The sequence below is a fragment of the Bombina bombina genome, chromosome 11 (assembly GCF_027579735.1).
Source record: "Bombina bombina isolate aBomBom1 chromosome 11, aBomBom1.pri, whole genome shotgun sequence".
In the NCBI taxonomy this organism is placed as follows: domain Eukaryota; kingdom Metazoa; phylum Chordata; class Amphibia; order Anura; family Bombinatoridae; genus Bombina; species Bombina bombina.
The window spans coordinates 193,716,629-193,733,954 of NC_069509.1; the positions used below are offsets into that span (position 1 = coordinate 193,716,629).

Consider the following 17,326-nt stretch of genomic DNA (forward strand, 5'->3'; position numbering starts at 1 on the left):
ACAAAGTGTCATTTCTTCAGTGTTGTCACATGAAAAGATATAATAAATATTTACACTGTTATACAGGCTGTACACTCACTACTTTACATTGTAACAAAGTGTCATTTCTTCAGTGTTGTCACATGAAAAGATATAATAAAATATTTACACTGTTATACAGGCTGTACACTCACTACTTTACATTGTAACAAAGTGTCATTTCTTCAGTGTTGTCACATGAAAAGATATAATAAATATTTACACTGTTATACAGGCTGTACACTCACTACTTTACATTGTAACAAAGTGTCATTTCTTCAGTGTTGTCACATGAAAAGATATAATAAATATTTACACTGTTATACAGGCTGTACACTCACTACTTTACATTGTAACAAAGTGTCATTTCTTCAGTGTTGTCACATGAAAAGATATAAAATATTTACAAAAATGTGAGGGGTGTATTCACTTTTGTGGGATACTGTATCTTTCTCTTTTTTTTTTATTTTAATGTCAGGCACAGGTTTATATAATATCTATCTGTAAAATTATAACTTTATTTTTTATTTACTGTAAACATCTTACTAATGAAGAATAATTCTGTATTAGACATTAATCCTTTGGTTGCCAGAGAGGTTAGCAAGGTATCGCTATGTGATGTATTGGCAGTGAACAGTAGAGGGTACAGAGCACCTTCTAGTGGTCGTTTGCAGTCATTGCAATGGTTAAGATAATCCAGTGGTGGTGAATGTTTTGCACTCACAGATGCAGAGGGCCGGACTCTTTCTCCTGACCTATCACCCCTGGGCTACCACCTTACTGTTTGGTTTTATTGGCGGAAATTGTAGTGTTCTATCTTTTTTTTTTTTTCTTCTTATGAACATGTTGTTATAAATATTATATTAATCCTTCATTATTGATTATATACTATGGATTCAAAATTAGAAAAATAACTTTTTAGAAAGTGACCCTGTTCTAATCCTGTGAGGCTGTGACGGATTATGAACTGTACATCATTAACATTCTGTCACCTTAGCGCACGTAACAGGAGACAAACCAGGCGCTGTCACCTGCCTGTCTAGTGAGCTGTCACTGCCTGTTTTAGTGAGAGCTGTCACCTGCCTGTTTTAGTGAGAGCTGTCACCTGCCTGTTTTAGTGAGAGCTGTCACCTGCCTGTTTTAGTGAGAGCAGTCACCTGCATGTTTTAGTGAGAGCTGTCACCTGCCTGTTTTAGTGAGAGCAGTCACCTGCCTGTTTTAGTGAGAGCAGTCACCTGCCTGTTTTAGTGAGAGCAGTCACCTGCCTGTTTTAGTGAGAGCTGTCACCTGCCTGTTTTAGTGAGAGCTGTCACCTGCCTGTTTTAGTGAGAGCTGTCACCTGCCTGTTTTAGTGAGAGCTGTCACCTGCCTGTTTTAGTGAGAGCAGTCACCTGCCTGTTTTAGTGAGAGCTGTCACCTGCCTGTTTTAGTGAGAGCTGTCACCTGCCTGTTTTAGTGAGAGCTGTCACCTGCCTGTTTTAGTGAGAGCAGTCACCTGCCTGTTTTAGTGAGAGCAGTCATCTGCCTGTTTTAGTGAGAGCAGTCACCTGCCTGTTTTAGTGAGAGCTGTCACCTGCCTGTTCTATTGAGAGCTGTCACCTGCCTGTTTTAGTGAGAGCTGTCACCTGCCTGTTTTAGTGAGAGCAGTCACCTGCCTGTTTTAGTGAGAGCTGTCACCTGCCTGTTTTAGTGAGAGCTGTCACCTGCCTGTTTTAGTGAGAGCAGTCACCTGCCTGTTTTAGTGAGAGCTGTCACCTGCCTGTTTTAGTGAGAGCTGTCACCTGCCTGTTTTAGTGAGAGCTGTCACCTGCCTGTTTTAGTGAGAGCTGTCACCTGCCTGTTTTAGTGAGAGCTGTCACCTGCCTGTTTTAGTGAGAGCAGTCACCTGCCTGTTTTAGTGAGAGCAGTCACCTGCCTGTTTTAGTGAGAGCTGTCACCTGCCTGTTTTAGTGAGAGCTGTCACCTGCCTGTTTTAGTGAGAGCTGTCACTGCCTGTTTTAGTGAGAGCAGTCACCTGCCTGTTTTAGTGAGAGCTGTCACCTGCCTGTTTTAGTGAGAGCTGTCACCTGCCTGTTTTAGTGAGAGCTGTCACCTGCCTGTTTTAGTGAGAGCAGTCACCTGCCTGTTTTAGTGAGAGCTGTCACCTGCCTGTTTTAGTGAGAGCTGTCACCTGCCTGTTTTAGTGAGAGCTGTCACCTGCCTGTTTTAGTGAGAGCTGTCACCTGCCTGTTTTAGTGAGAGCAGTCACCTGCCTGTTTTAGTGAGAGCTGTCACCTGCCTGTTTTAGTGAGAGCTGTCACCTGCCTGTTTTAGTGAGAGCTGTCACTGCCTGTTTTAGTGAGAGCAGTCACCATTCTGTCTAGTGAGCTGTCACCTGCCTGTTTTAGTGAGAGCTGTCACCTGCCTGTTTTAGTGAGCTGTCTAATAGGCTTTTGCTCTCTTCCAGCCTGTGTACGACCGGGGTTGTCCGACTGCACATTAACAACTGGCTGGAGGTCAGTTTCTGTTTGCCGCATAAAATCCATTGTGTGGGAACAAACTTCATCCCCCCAGAGGCCATAGAGAGGAGTCTGAAATCCATCAGGTAAGTTTATAGAAGGCACGACTATACTTACTGCCCATACATCACCCCACTCTATACTTACTGCCCATACATCACCCCACTCTATACTTACTGCCCATACATCACCCCACTCTATACTTACTGCCCATACATCACCCCACTCTATACTTACTGCCCATACATCACCCCACTCTATACTTACTGCCCATACATCACCCCACTCTATACTTACTGCCCATACATCACCCCACTCTATACTTACTGCCCATACATCACCCCACTCTATACTTACTGCCCATACATCACCCCACTCTATACTTACTGCCCATACATCACCCCACTCTATACTTGATGCCCATACATCACCCCACTCTATACTTACTGCCCATACATCACCCCACTCTATACTTACTGCCCATACATCACCCCACTCTATACTTACTGCCCATACATCACCCCACTCTATACTTACTGCCCATACATCACCCTACTCTATACTTACTGCCCATACATCACCCCACTCTATACTTGATGCCCATACATCACCCCACTCTATACTTGATGCCCATACATCACCCCACTCTATACTTACTGCCCATACATCACCCCACTCTATACTTGATGCCCATACATCACCCCACTCTATACTTACTGCCCATACATCACCCCACTCTATACTTACTGCCCATACATCACCCCACTCTATACTTACTGCCCATACATCACCCTACTCTATACTTACTGCCCATACATCACCCCACTCTATACTTGATGCCCATACATCACCCCACTCTATACTTACTGCCCATACATCACCCCACTCTATACTTGATGCCCATACATCACCCCACTCTATACTTACTGCCCATACATCACCCCACTCTATACTTACTGCCCATACATCACCCCACTCTATACTTACTGCCCATACATCACCCCACTCTATACTTACTGCCCATACATCACCCCACTCTATACTTACTGCCCATACATCACCCCACTCTATACTTGATGCCCATACATCCCCCCACTCTATACTTGATGCCCATACATCACCCCAATCTATACTTACTGCCCATACAGCCCCCCCTCTCTATACTTACTGCCCATACAGCCCCCCCTCTCTATAGTTATTGCCCTACATGACCCAACTAATCAGTTTATTCCATTTCTATAGTATATGTAGCATCATTTGCATTTATGCCAAATGTGCCTAGCACTCCCTCTTTATTAAACGCTTTTTCTAGAGCAGGCATGAAACACTGAGATTGCAATATAAAATGAAATCTACTCTCATTATTTATTTTGTCCCTTCCTGTAATTTAACAAGAAGCGCAGACTTCTTCATATCTGTCCTGTGCTGGCTGTGTCTGCTCCACTAACCAGGTCACAATAGTTTGCATATACGGCAGGACGTTGCGAAGGTAATACCGTTGAAAACAGCTGCAACAAACAAGGTGTTGTTGTAGCTACAAAGTGTTCACACTTGGCTAGCATGTTTATTTGCAGACTGCAGTAAAATCTTGGAACCACAAGTTATTTTATGTCACTTGTAAGGCTGTTGGTATCAAGTTTAAAGGGACAGTAAACTGAAAATGAAACGTTTTGTGAGTCAGATTATGTGATTTCCAATTTACTTCTATTATCAAATGTGCTCTGTTTTCTTGGTATCCTTTGTTGAAGAGTAAAGCTAGGTAGTCTGACAGGAGCATAGGAGTGTGCATGTGTCTGTGGCAGCAGTGTTTGTTTAACATGGCATTAAACATTGTTACAAAAACTGCTGCCAGATGGACACATGCACGCTCCTGAGCTCATGTTCTTTAACAAAGGATACCAAAAGATCTTAGCAAAAACTGACAATAGAAGTAAATTGGAATCTCAGTGAGATGACTTTATGCACCAGAGGGAGCTGAAATGGTTAAGAGCAGGGTCATCGGGAGAAATGCTGAGAATATGTCAGGGATGTGTGTGGCTTCCAGAGTATTAACTCTTTATCTGCACAATGTCAACACCTCTCTGGTAGTCCGGGGGCTCCAGTTGGTACCTGTCTGACCGCTGTGTCCTCTGCAGGCCGTACCATGCGCTGCTGCTTCTGAAGGATGAGAAGAGTCTGCTGAACGACCTCCCTCTGGATTGTTCCCCTGCATTAGTCCGAATCATTAAATCTACATCTGCTGTGAAAAACCTGCAGCAGCTGGCGCAGGATGCTGATCTGGCGCTATTACAGGTAAGTTGCCATATATGTGTGAGAGTGCACGCTGGGCTCCAGTGATACAGTGTGTACGTGTGAGAGTGCACGCTGGGCTCCAGTGATACAGTGTGTACGTGTAAGAGTGCACGCTGGCTCCAGTGATACAGTGTGTACGTGTGAGAGTGCACGCTGGGCTCCAGTGATACAGTGTGTACGTGTAAGAGTGCACGCTGGGCTCCAGTGATACAGTGTGTACGTGTGAGAGTGCACGCTGGCTCCAGTGATACAGTGTGTACGTGTGAGAGTGCACGCTGGGCTCCAGTGATACAGTGTGTACGTGTAAGAGTGCACGCTGGGCTCCAGTGATACAGTGTGTACGTGTGAGAGCGCACGCTGGGCTCCAGTGATACAGTGTGTATGTGTGAGAGTGCATGCTGGGCTCCAGTGATAGTGTGTACGTGTGAGAGTGCACGCTGGGCTCCAGTGATACAGTACGTATGTGTGAGAGCGCACGCTGGGCTCCAGTGATACAGTACGTATGTGTGAGAGTGCATGCTGGGCTCCAGTGATAGTGTGTACGTGTGAGAGTGCACGCTGGGCTCCAGTGATACAGTACGTATGTGTGAGAGCGCACGCTGGGCTCCAGTGATACAGTACGTATGTGTGAGAGTGCACGCTGGGCTCCAGTGATACAGTACATATGTGTGAGAGTGCACGCTGGGCTCCAGTGATACAGTACGTATGTGTGAGAGTGCACGCTGGGCTCCAGTGATACAGTACGTATGTGTGAGAGTGCACGCTGGGCTCCAGTGATACAGTACGTATGTGTGAGAGTGCACGCTGGGCTCCAGTGATACAGTACGTATGTGTGAGAGTGCACGCTGGGCTCCAGTGATACAGTACGTATGTGTGAGAGTGCACGCTGGGCTCCAGTGATACAGTACGTATGTGTGAGAGTGCACGCTGGGCTCCAGTGATACAGTACATATGTGTGAGAGTGTGTGTGTACTTGTCAGATTATTTTCCTCTTGGTAAAGCTTGTCAGGACCCCCATGAAATATCTAGAAACCTGTAAGTAGCAGATGAACTGATAACCACACCGCCTGAGAGCTTCTGTAAGCGTCATACTGACATGAAACTGCAAGCGGCAAATCTCCCTTATTCTATTACTTTTTTATCTTCCCCATAACGTTATCTTCAGAACTGCTACATGTGTCTTCCATTGTAAGCCATGTAGGGAGCAGTAATGCCTGGCTTCCCTGTCGTGTTCTTATGTATTGTACCCTATATAGCGCTGCAATGCCTGTTGTCATCTACAAATAAACATTAAATAGTAATAATCAGGACATTTTGTGGGGGTGCTCATCAGTACGCAGTTCCACCACCTCTGCCATCTCAGATAATATTTGTAATTATCATGTAAATAATATAGTTTTCATAAGAGGGGGCTGACACACATATCCAGCATTGTATATAAGCAAATATATATATATTGCAAATTAAAGAAATAGTTAAAACGTCTATTAGACGCTACAGGGGTCTCTGCTCATCTGGGGGTCACTCATTGGCTGTGACATAACTGGATTTCCCGGATCATTTATACTAACTTCTCCCAGTGATTTTACCTTTGCAGAATAGGACGTAGATGTTTAAAGGTTATTAAAAAAAAAAACCTCTAGAAAACTTTATTTGTGTAATTAATTTCTTTATGATCTCATCAAGCTAATCTCATATATCGGCCAACGTGACATTTGTGCAAGCTCATGTGTGACCCCTAGTGGTAAAGGAATGAGTTACATTAGTGTCATATGGTGAGACTCCTTGTCATAGCTTATAGCCCAGTGCAGGGCTTATACCGGGGGGTATTATTATTTTTTTGGACAGCTACAAACTATCCTCCACTTGAGCAAACATTTATCAGCGTTACAAAACTGAGTGTAATGCACATGCACTTATTAGCTAGAATAACCATTCGTTCTGATCCCAGGCTGCGGTTCAGTCGCATTTTGTGTATAATACCATTTCTGTCACCACAACATTTTTTCAATGTCCCTTTTTATTTCCCAGGTGTTCCAGCTTGCAGCGCACTTGGTGTACTGGGGTAAAGCGATCATTGTATACCCCCTGTGTGAGAACAATGTGTACATGCTGTCTCCCAATGCAAACGTCAGCCTGTAAGTATCAGCGCGTGTGTGAGCGAATGTGCATCTGATAAATGCTCTGTTTTAATTAAAGTGACAGTGACATGTTTTTTTAAGCTAATGTATCCTTGTTTAGCAGTAGAGCTGTTGGAACAGTCCTGTGAACCCTCTGCATTTATTTTTGTGTTTTAATATAAAAATAACAAAAAGTTTGAAATGAAATATTTTGCAATAAAAAAAAGTTATGATGTTTTTTACATACATGATCTAGTTGTTTGTAATTTAGTCACTTTAAATTGTGGAGCAGTAAATATGTCAGAAATGTGTAAATAATTTGAGACCGCTGTATTAATCAGTTTCATTACATTATTATCAACTAATGTTAAAGCCTGTGTACACGGCCAAAATGTCCCCCTCCAAGATCCTTTCCCTAGCCTTTATTCCCCCCTGTACCACCTCCTCCCTTCTCCCCCTTCCTCCTTCCACTCTGCCAGACTATTTCTGCACTGCCCTCTACTTTTAGCACGATTGCGGCAGAGAGGGGCCAGGTCCTTAACGGCTTAACAACCAGTGCCGTCCTTGCGCAGTCTCTACTGCGCATAGGCTCTGGTAGTTAAGGGGTTAAGGCCAGGTATATTTCGGACAAACATACTTGGCCTTTTATTATATAGGATAAATTTAATTTGTATTATTACATTTTTGTTTTGTGCAGGTGAAAGAGCTGTGATTAAAAATGAATAGAATTTATATTTATTTTGTATTAGAAATGTATCTACCAGTAACCCGTATGTGCACAACACGTAACTGGGATCTTAATGCTCACTGGCTGATGAAGACGCTACCACAGCTTTATTAGTGGGCAGGGACATAAACATGATTTAATTTAGGGTATTTTATGTGACCCTCTTTCAACCACAACAGAGAAAACAAACAACTTGAATACTTGTTTAATGTTGTGCTTTACATGTAGCGAACGCAACTATTATATTCGTTTTTCAAATAATTTTTTTGCATCTTTTGGATGTGATTTGTAAAATAACAAGTTGCGCACATACAGTGTATGTAGATCTCTTGCTGCCATTTATACAATGAAATATTAAACGCAACTACTGGATACCTGAGAGTCTGCAACTTGTTTCTCTTAACGGGACATGAAACCCAAAATGTTCCTTTTGTGATTTAGACAGAGTATAATATTTATTATTTTACCCCCAATTTTACTTCTATTATCAAATTTGCTTTGTTGAAGAGATACCTAGGTATGACAGGACATATTCATCCCGTCCGCCTTAGCTTTCCTCTGGCGAGCAGCAATCCGCATTGCACACAAGTGATATTTTGTGCTTGCGTGCAATACTCCCCCTGCCCACACACAACTAATCGTGCACGGACAGGAGCTGTCAATGGGAGATTGGAATTCTCCCCCTAAGAAGAAGGTAGGGAAGCAGCGGTCTGGTGACTGCTGCCTGATAAATACTGACTGCTGATTATATTGTGTCTGATGACAGCTGCTTGATAAATACTGACTGCAGGTTCTCTTGTGTCTGGTGACTGCTGCCTGATAAATACTGACTGCTGATTATATTGTGTCTGATGACAGCTGCTTGATAAATACTGACTGCAGGTTCTCATGTGTCTGATGACAGCTGCTTGATAAATACTGACTGCAGGTTCTCTTGCGTCTGATGACTGCTGCTTGATAAATACTGACTGCAGGTTCTCTTGTGTCTGATGACTGCTGCTTGATAAATACTGACTGCAGGTTCTCTTGTGTCTGATGACCGCTGCTTGATAAATACTGACTGCAGGTTCTCTTGTGTCTGGTGACTGCTGCCTGATAAATACTGACTGCTGATTATATTGTGTCTGATGACAGCTGCTTGATAAATACTGACTGCAGGTTCTCTTGTGTCTGGTGACTGCTGCCTGATAAATACTGACTGCTGATTATATTGTGTCTGATGACAGCTGCTTGATAAATACTGACTGCAGGTTCTCATGTGTCTGATGACAGCTGCTTGATAAATACTGACTGCAGGTTCTCTTGCGTCTGATGACTGCTGCTTGATAAATACTGACTGCAGGTTCTCTTGTATCTGATGACCACTGCTTGATAAATACTGACTGCAGGTTCTCTTGTGTCTGGTGACTGCTGCCTGATAAATACTGACTGCTGATTATATTGTGTCTGATGACAGCTGCTTGATAAATACTGACTGCAGGTTCTCTTGTGTCTGATGACCGCTGCTTGATAAATACTGACTGCAGGTTCTCTTGTGTCTGATGACTGCTGCTTGATAAATACTGACTGCAGGTTCTCTTGTGTCTGATGACCGCTGCTTGATAAATACTGACTGCAGGTTCTCTTGCGTCTGATGACTGCTGCTTGATAAATACTGACTGCAGGTTCTCTTGTATCTGATGACCACTGCTTGATAAATACTGACTGCAGGTTCTCTTGTGTCTGATGACCTCTGCTTGATAAATACTGACTGCAGGTTCTCTTGTGTCTGGTGACTGCTGCCTGATAAATACTGACTGCTGATTATATTGTGTCTGATGACAGCTGCTTGATAAATACTGACTGCAGGTTCTCATGTGTCTGATGACTGCTGCTTGATAAATACTGACTGCAGGTTCTCTTGTATCTGATGACCGCTGCTTGATAAATACTGACTGCAGGTTCTCTTGTGTCTGATGACCGCTGCTTGATAAATACTGACTGCAGGTTCTCTTGTGTCTGATGACCGCTGCTTGATAAATACTAACTGCAGGTTCTCTTGTGTCTGATGACCACTGCCTGATAAATACTGACTGCAGGTTCTCTTGTATCTGATGACCGCTGCTTGATAAATACTGACTGCAGGTTCTCTTGTGTCTGATGACCGCTGCTTGATAAATACTGACTGCAGGTTCTCTTGTGTCTGATGACCGCTGCTTGATAAATACTGACTGCAGGTTCTCTTGTGTCTGATGACCGCAGCTTGATAAATACGGACTGCAGGTTTTCTTGTGTCTGATAACCTCTGCTTGATAAATACTGACTGCAGGTTCTCTTGTGTCTGATGACAGCTGCTTGATAAATACTGACTGCAGGTTCTCTTTTGTCTGATAACCGCTGCTTGATAAATACTGATTGCAGGTTCTCTTGTGTCTGATGAGTCTGCTTGATAAATACTGACTGCAGGTTCTCTTGTGTCTGATGACCGCTGCTTGATAAATACTGACTGCAGGTTCTCTTGTGTCTGATGACCGCTGCTTGATAAATACTGACTGCAGGTTCTCTTGTGTCTGATGACTGCTGCTTGATAAATACTGACTGCAGGTTCTCTTGTGTCTGATGACAGCTGCTTGATAAATACTGACTGCAGGTTCTCTTGTGTCTGATGACTGCTGCTTGATAAATACTGACTGCAGGTTCTCTTGTGTCTGATGACAGCTGCTTGATAAATACTGACTGCAGGTTCTCTTGTGTCTGATGACTGCTGCTTGATAAATACTGACTGCAGGTTCTCTTGTGTCTGATGACTGCTGCTTGATAAATACTGACTGCAGGTTCTCTTGTGTCTGATGACTGCTGCTTGATAAATACTGACTGCAGGTTCTCTTGTGTCTGATGACTGCTGCTTGATAAATACTGACTGCAGGTTCTCATGTGTCTGATGACTGCTGCTTGATAAATACTGACTGCAGGTTCTCTTGTGTCTGATGACTGCTGCTTGATTAATACTGACTGCAGGTTCTCTTGTGTCTGATGACCGCTGCTTGATAAATACTGACTGCAGATTCTCTTGTGTCTGATGACCGCTGCTTGATAAATACTGACTGCAGGTTCTCTTGTGTCTGATGACTGCTGCTTGATAAATACTGACTGCAGGTTCTCTTGTGTCTGATGACTGCTGCTTGATTAATGCTGACTGCAGGTTCTCTTGTGTCTGATGACCGCTACTTGATAAATACTGACTGCAGGTTCTCTTGTGTCTGATGACTGCTGCTTGATTAATGCTCACTGCAGGTTCTCTTGTGTCTGATGACCGCTGCTTGATAAATACTGACTGCAGGTTCTCTTGTGTCTAATGACTGCTACTTGATAAATACTGACTGCAGGTTCTCTTGTGTCTGATGACTGCTGCTTGATAAATACTGACTGCAGGTTCTCTTGTGTCTGATGACCGCTGCTTGATAAATACTGACTGCAGGTTCTCTTGTGTCTGATGACTGCTGCTTTATAAATACTGACTGCAGGTTCTCATGTGTCTGACCTCTGCTTGATAAATACTGACTGCAGGTTCTCTTGTGTCTGATGACCGCTGCTTGATAAATACTGACTGCAGGTTCTCTTGTGTCTGATGACTTCTGCTTGATAAATACTGACTGCAGGTTCTCTTGTGTCTGATGACCGCTGCTTGATAAATACTGACTGCAGGTTCTCTTGTGATAAATACTGACTGCAGGTTCTCTTGTGTCTGATGACCGCTGCTTGATAAATACTGACTGCAGGATCTCTTGTCTGATGACCGCTGCTTGATAAATACTGACTGCAGGTTCTCTTGTGTCTGATGACCGCTGCTTGATAAATACTGACTGCAGGTTCTCTTGTGTCTGATGACCTCTGCTTGATAAATACTGACTGTAGGTTCTGTTGTGTCTGATAACCGCTGCTTGATGAATACTGACTGCAGGTTCTCTTGTGTCTGATGACCGCTGCTTGATAAATACTGACTGCAGGTTCTCTTGTGTCTGATGACCACTGCTTGATAAATACTGACTACAGGTTCTCTTGTGATAAATACTGACTGCAGGATCTCTTGTGTCTGATGACCACTGCTTGTTAAATACTGACTGCAGGTTCTCTTGTGTCTGATGACCACTGCTTGATAAATACTGACTGCAGGTTCTCTTGTGTCTGATGACCGCTGCTTGATAAATACTGACTGCAGGTTCTCTTGTGTCTGATGACCACTGCTTGATAAATACTGACTACAGGTTCTCTTGTGATAAATACTGACTGCAGGTTCTCTTGTGTCTGATGATCGCTGCTTGATAAATACTGACTGCAGGTTCTCTTGTGTCTGATGACCGCTGCTTGATAAATACTGACTGCAGGTTCTCCTGTGTCTGATGACTGCTGCTTGTTAAATACTGACTGCAGGTTCTCATGTGTCTGATGACAGCTGCTTGATAAATACTGACTGCAGGTTCTCTTGTGTCTGATGACCTCTGCTTGATAAATACTGACTGCAGGTTCTCTTGTGTCTGATGACCTCTGCTTGATAAATACTGACTGCAGGTTCTCTTGTGTCTGATGACTGCTGCTTGATAAATACTGACTGCAGGTTCTCTTGTGTCTGATGACCGCTGCTTGATAAATACTGACTGCAGGTTCTCTTGTGTCTGATGACCTCTGCTTGATAAATACTGACTGCAGGTTCTCTTGTGTCTGATGACCTCTGCTTGATAAATACTGACTGCAGGTTCTCTTGTGTCTGATGACTGCTGCTTTATAAATACTGACTGCAGGTTCTCTTGTGTCTGATGACTGCTGCTTTATAAATACTGACTGCAGGTTCTCTTGTGTCTGAAGACCTCTGCTTGATAATTACTGACTGCAGGTTCTCTTGTGTCTGATGATCGCTGCTTGATAAATACTGACTGCAGGTTTTCTTGTGATAAATACTGACTGCAGGTTCTCTTGTGTCTGATGACCGCTGCTTGATAAATACTGACTGCAGGTTCTCTTGTGTCTGACCTCTGCTTGATAAATACTGACTGCAGGTTCTCTTGTGTCTGACCTCTGCTTGATAAATACTGACTGCAGGTTCTCTTGTGTCTGATGATCGCTGCTTGATAAATACTGACTGCAGGTTTTCTTGTGATAAATACTGACTGCAGTCTCTCTTGTGTCTGATGACCGCTGCTTGATAAATACTGACTGCAGGTTCTCTTGTGTCTGACTGCTGCTTGATAAATACTGACTGCAGGTTCTCTTGTGTCTGATGACCGCTGCTTGATAAATACTGACTGCAGGTTCTCTTGTGTCTGATGACCGCTGCTTGATAAATACTGACTGCAGGTTCTCTTGTGTCTGATGACCGCTGCTTGATAAATACTGACTGCAGGTTCTCTTGTGTCTGATGACCGCTGCTTGATAAATACTGACTGCAGGTTCTCTTGTGTCTGATGACCGCTGCTTGATAAATACTGACTGCAGGTTCTCTTGTGTCTGATGACCGCTGCTTGATAAATACTGACTGCAGGTTCTCTTGTGTCTGATGACCGCTGCTTGATAAATACTGACTGCAGGTTCTCTTGTGTCTGATGACCGCTGCTTGATAAATACTGACTGCAGGTTCTCTTGTGTCTGATGACCGCTGCTTGATAAATACTGACTGCAGGTTCTCTTGTGTCTGATGACCGCTGCTTGATAAATACTGACTGCAGGTTCTCTTGTGTCTGATGACCGCTGCTTGATAAATACTGACTGCAGGTTCTCTTGTGTCTGATGACCGCTGCTTGATAAATACTGACTGCAGGTTCTCTTGTGTCTGATGACCGCTGCTTGATAAATACTGACTGCAGGTTCTCTTGTGTCTGATGACCGCTGCTTGATAATTACTGACTGCAGGTTCTCTTGTGTCTGACCTCTGCTTGATAAATACTGACTGCAGGTTCTTGTGTGTCTGACCGCTGCTTGATAAATACTGACTGCAGGTTCTCTTGTGTCTGATGACCGCTGCTTGATAAATACTGACTGCAGGTTCTCTTGTGTCTGATGACCGCTACTTGATAAATACTGACTGCAGGTTCTCTTGTGTCTGATGACAGCTGCTTGATAAATACTGACTGCAGGTTCTCTTGTGATAAATACTGACTGCAGGTTCTCTTGTGTCTGATGACCGCTACTTTATAAATACTGACTGCAGGTTCTCTTGTGTCTGATGACCGCTGCTTGATAAATACTGACTGCAGGTTCTCTTGTGTCTGATGACCGCTACTTGATAAATACTGACTGCAGGTTCTCTTGTGTCTGATGACCGCTACTTGATAAATACTGACTGTAGGTTCTCTTGTGTCTGATGACCGCTGCTTTATAAATACTGACTGCAGGTTCTCTTGTGTCTGATGACCGCTGCCTGATAAATACTGACTGCAGGTTCTCTTGTGTCTGACCTCTGCTTGATAAATACTGACTGCAGGTTCTCTTGTGTCTGACTGCTGCTTGATAAATACTGACTGCAGGTTCTCTTGTGTCTGATGACCGCTACTTGATAAATACTGACTGCAGGTTCTCTTGTGTCTGATGACCGCTACTTGATAAATACTGACTGCAGGTTCTCTTGTCCGATGACCGCTGCTTGATAAATACTGACTGCAGGTTCTCTTGTGTCTGACCGCTACTTGATAAATACTGACTGCAGGTTCTCTTGTGTCTGATGACCGCTACTTGATAAATACTGACTGCAGGTTCTCTTGTCCGATGACCGCTGCTTGATAAATACATTCTCCTATGAGAACCTGCAGTCGTGGTGGAGGATAGGGCTTGATAAATCGAGCCCATAGTGCTCCAGTCACATGCACGCTCCTGACCTTACGTCCCTTTCAACAAAAGATACCAAGAGAATGAAGACAATTTGATAAAAATCCTGGTTTTGTGTCCTTTTTAATCTTGCATTTTATTTAAAACAAAATCTATTTATGTTGCTGACGGCTACATACTGACTATATCAGGATGACAAGACTACTGCAATATCCGGTGTTAATGTAACTGACAGACATTTCTGTTCTATGAATTATACAAATAAACTAAAATCTTTGTTACTGTTTGTCTTCTCTTTAGCTACTCGCCGCTGGCTGAGCAGTTTTCATGTAATTTCTCTGGACACCATCTGCCATCAGTTCTTGCAAAATTTTCTCTGCCGGTGTCATTGTCAGAGTTTAAAAACCCACTGTCGCCCCCGGGGCAGGAGGTAAGTCCCCTCTACTAAGTACATTGTACAGATGCTTCAAACGCATTACTCAATCAGGTCATTTGCTCTCCGCTGATTCGTGTGCTTTATTTATTTGTTTGTCATAAAAGGGACATTAAATTCCTCCTATTTTGTGTAAATATTGTGCATTGTCACACGCTCCCCAGAGAAACCAAGATGTTCAACCAGCAGTTAGATTTGCAGCAATCTGCAGGTTACAGACGTCACTAGGGAGCGTGTGACAAAGTACAATTGTACACAAAAGCAGGAGGTGATTAATGTCTTACACTGCCTGAGAATAGACTATTCCTTGATCCCTTCAGCTGCTTTTACTTCCTGTGGTCCGATAGAGATACACACGAGCTGTATGCGCATGTACACTGCAGGTCACATCTATGGCTGCTGCTGGGGAGATTTGTTTAGGGCTACAGTGTGGGGTTAAATAGCCGTTATGAAGATAGGTAAAATAAACTCAGTCTCTATAGTTATAAAGCACGTGCGCACAGTGACATATCTGATACAGAAGAGCACAGTGCATACACAGCAGATGAGCAGAATATCACACGTAAATATAACAGGTCAGGCTCATAAGATATTTATATTCCCAAATCTGGAGTGCACTTTCTTTCTTGTCACCAAGTTATTTGATAATAATACTAAAAGGAAAACTCTGTATTCCATTAATTGTGTGAAAATATAATTATTATTGATAATTCTTTATATAACATACATTGTATAATCCAACGTTTTGTCCCTCACAGGGGCCTTTTTCAAGGTGACAAATGCAGCATTTAAATATCCTTCTGATTAGAAACCGTTACTCTGATTACTAGCAAGTACATTACACCACTGCCACCTACTGGCCATTATCTATATTGCATCCTTTTATGTGCTGGTGGAATTGACTTGATGCAAAAAATAAACAGTGAGATAAATGTATCAAACTAAGTTGCAAAAAACTAACTACTAAACAAATTATATGTTACCAACACATCTCAAAATTAAACTAAATGGATTAGCAGTTGTCATTTGCTACATTGTATAAGCCACACTATAAGATCCTTGTAAACTATAAATATCTATTAAACCCCTTCGGGTGTTGTGTATCCAATTCCACCATCCAGAATCTTTTTGCATTGGTATATGATCTGTTGGGCTACATCTTAGTGTGGAAAATGAGTGTTTAAATTGTAATAAATGTAGGGCTACTGGTTGATCTGATTTCCCTGAATCTATATTTTGTCTAATCAAAGTCCTATGAACAGTCATCCTTTCCTTAAAAACGCATTCCGTCTTGCCAATGTAGGACTGTCCACATGGGCATTATATTTTTATGCAATTGATGGAATACTGAGTTTAGTTTTCTTTTGAATATATATATATATATACACATACTTTTGTAGTCATTTTGATTGTCGCCATGTGTGAGATCTCACCTCCATATAGATGGTCACATATGTTGTATTACGCAGTCTCGCATCATACAGACAGTCATGTGTGTTGTGCAGTCTCACCTCATACAGACAGTCATGTGTGTTGTCTTGTGCAGTCTCACCTCATACAGACAGTCATGTGTGTTGTCTTGTGCAGTCTCACCTCATACAGACAGTCATGTGTGTTGTCTTGTGCAGTCTCACCTCATACAGACAGTCATGTGTGTTGTCTTGTGCAGTCTCACCTCATACAGACAGTCATGTGTGTTGTCTTGTGCAGTCTCACCTCATACAGACAGTCATGTGTGTTGTCTTGTGCAGTCTCACCTCATACAGACAGTCATGTGTGTTGTCTTGTGCAGTCTCACCTCATACAGACAGTCATGTGTGTTGTCTTGTGCAGTCTCACCTCATACAGATGGTTATTTGGATGCTCCAACACCGGCTGCTCATTCAGATACATACGTACGTGTGCCTGTTGGTGCCACCCAATGAAGATGATGCTTTAAAGGAAGAGGACACGCCCTTTGCTGCCAGGGTTGGTGGGAGGAGTCTGAGCACCCCAAATGCTCTCAGCTTTGGTTCCCCAAGTAAGTCATTATCTCAGCTCTTTCTCCCCGGGGTCATTTATTTAGTGTAATTCCTAGCAGTGGTTTCTGACTCTGTTTATAACTCCTCCTGTCTAAGCAACTGAAGTGGTTATTGTTTTACATTGTTGTGCTTCATTAGAACAAACGAGCAATGTGTCGTGCTATCTTCTTTATGTGAGCGCCCAGCGGGGCAGTGATTAACTTCTGTTTGCGCACTCAACTACACCTATTAGTGACACAAAGACTGGAAACTTGATTTCACCTCTCATTGTATTTACGTTCATGTGAATTCACCATAGACACGTAGACCTGGGGAGGGATTGTCCTTCAGCACCAGTAGTAAGAGAACAGCTTATTCCCACAAGGAGGTGGGAGATGATGTGGGACATTGGAAATAGTCATATTACGCTATAACGCCTTTAG

At 43.0% G+C, this 17,326-nt stretch overlaps 1 protein-coding gene across 4 annotated transcripts in view; it reads left to right on the top strand.

Moving 5' to 3' along the window:
• Window positions 1–17,326, top strand: part of NPRL3 (NPR3 like, GATOR1 complex subunit) — a gene marked incomplete in the record, with an annotated part of 73,764 nt that overhangs the window by 51,456 nt on the left and 4,982 nt on the right. For all 4 annotated transcript variants that reach the window (XM_053694500.1, XM_053694501.1, XM_053694499.1 and 1 more), the window contains 5 exon segments: window positions 2,465–2,602; window positions 4,652–4,808; window positions 6,840–6,946; window positions 14,751–14,880; window positions 16,717–16,903. In XM_053694500.1, the coding sequence (XP_053550475.1) occupies window positions 2,465–2,602; window positions 4,652–4,808; window positions 6,840–6,946; window positions 14,751–14,880; window positions 16,717–16,903 (719 nt within the window).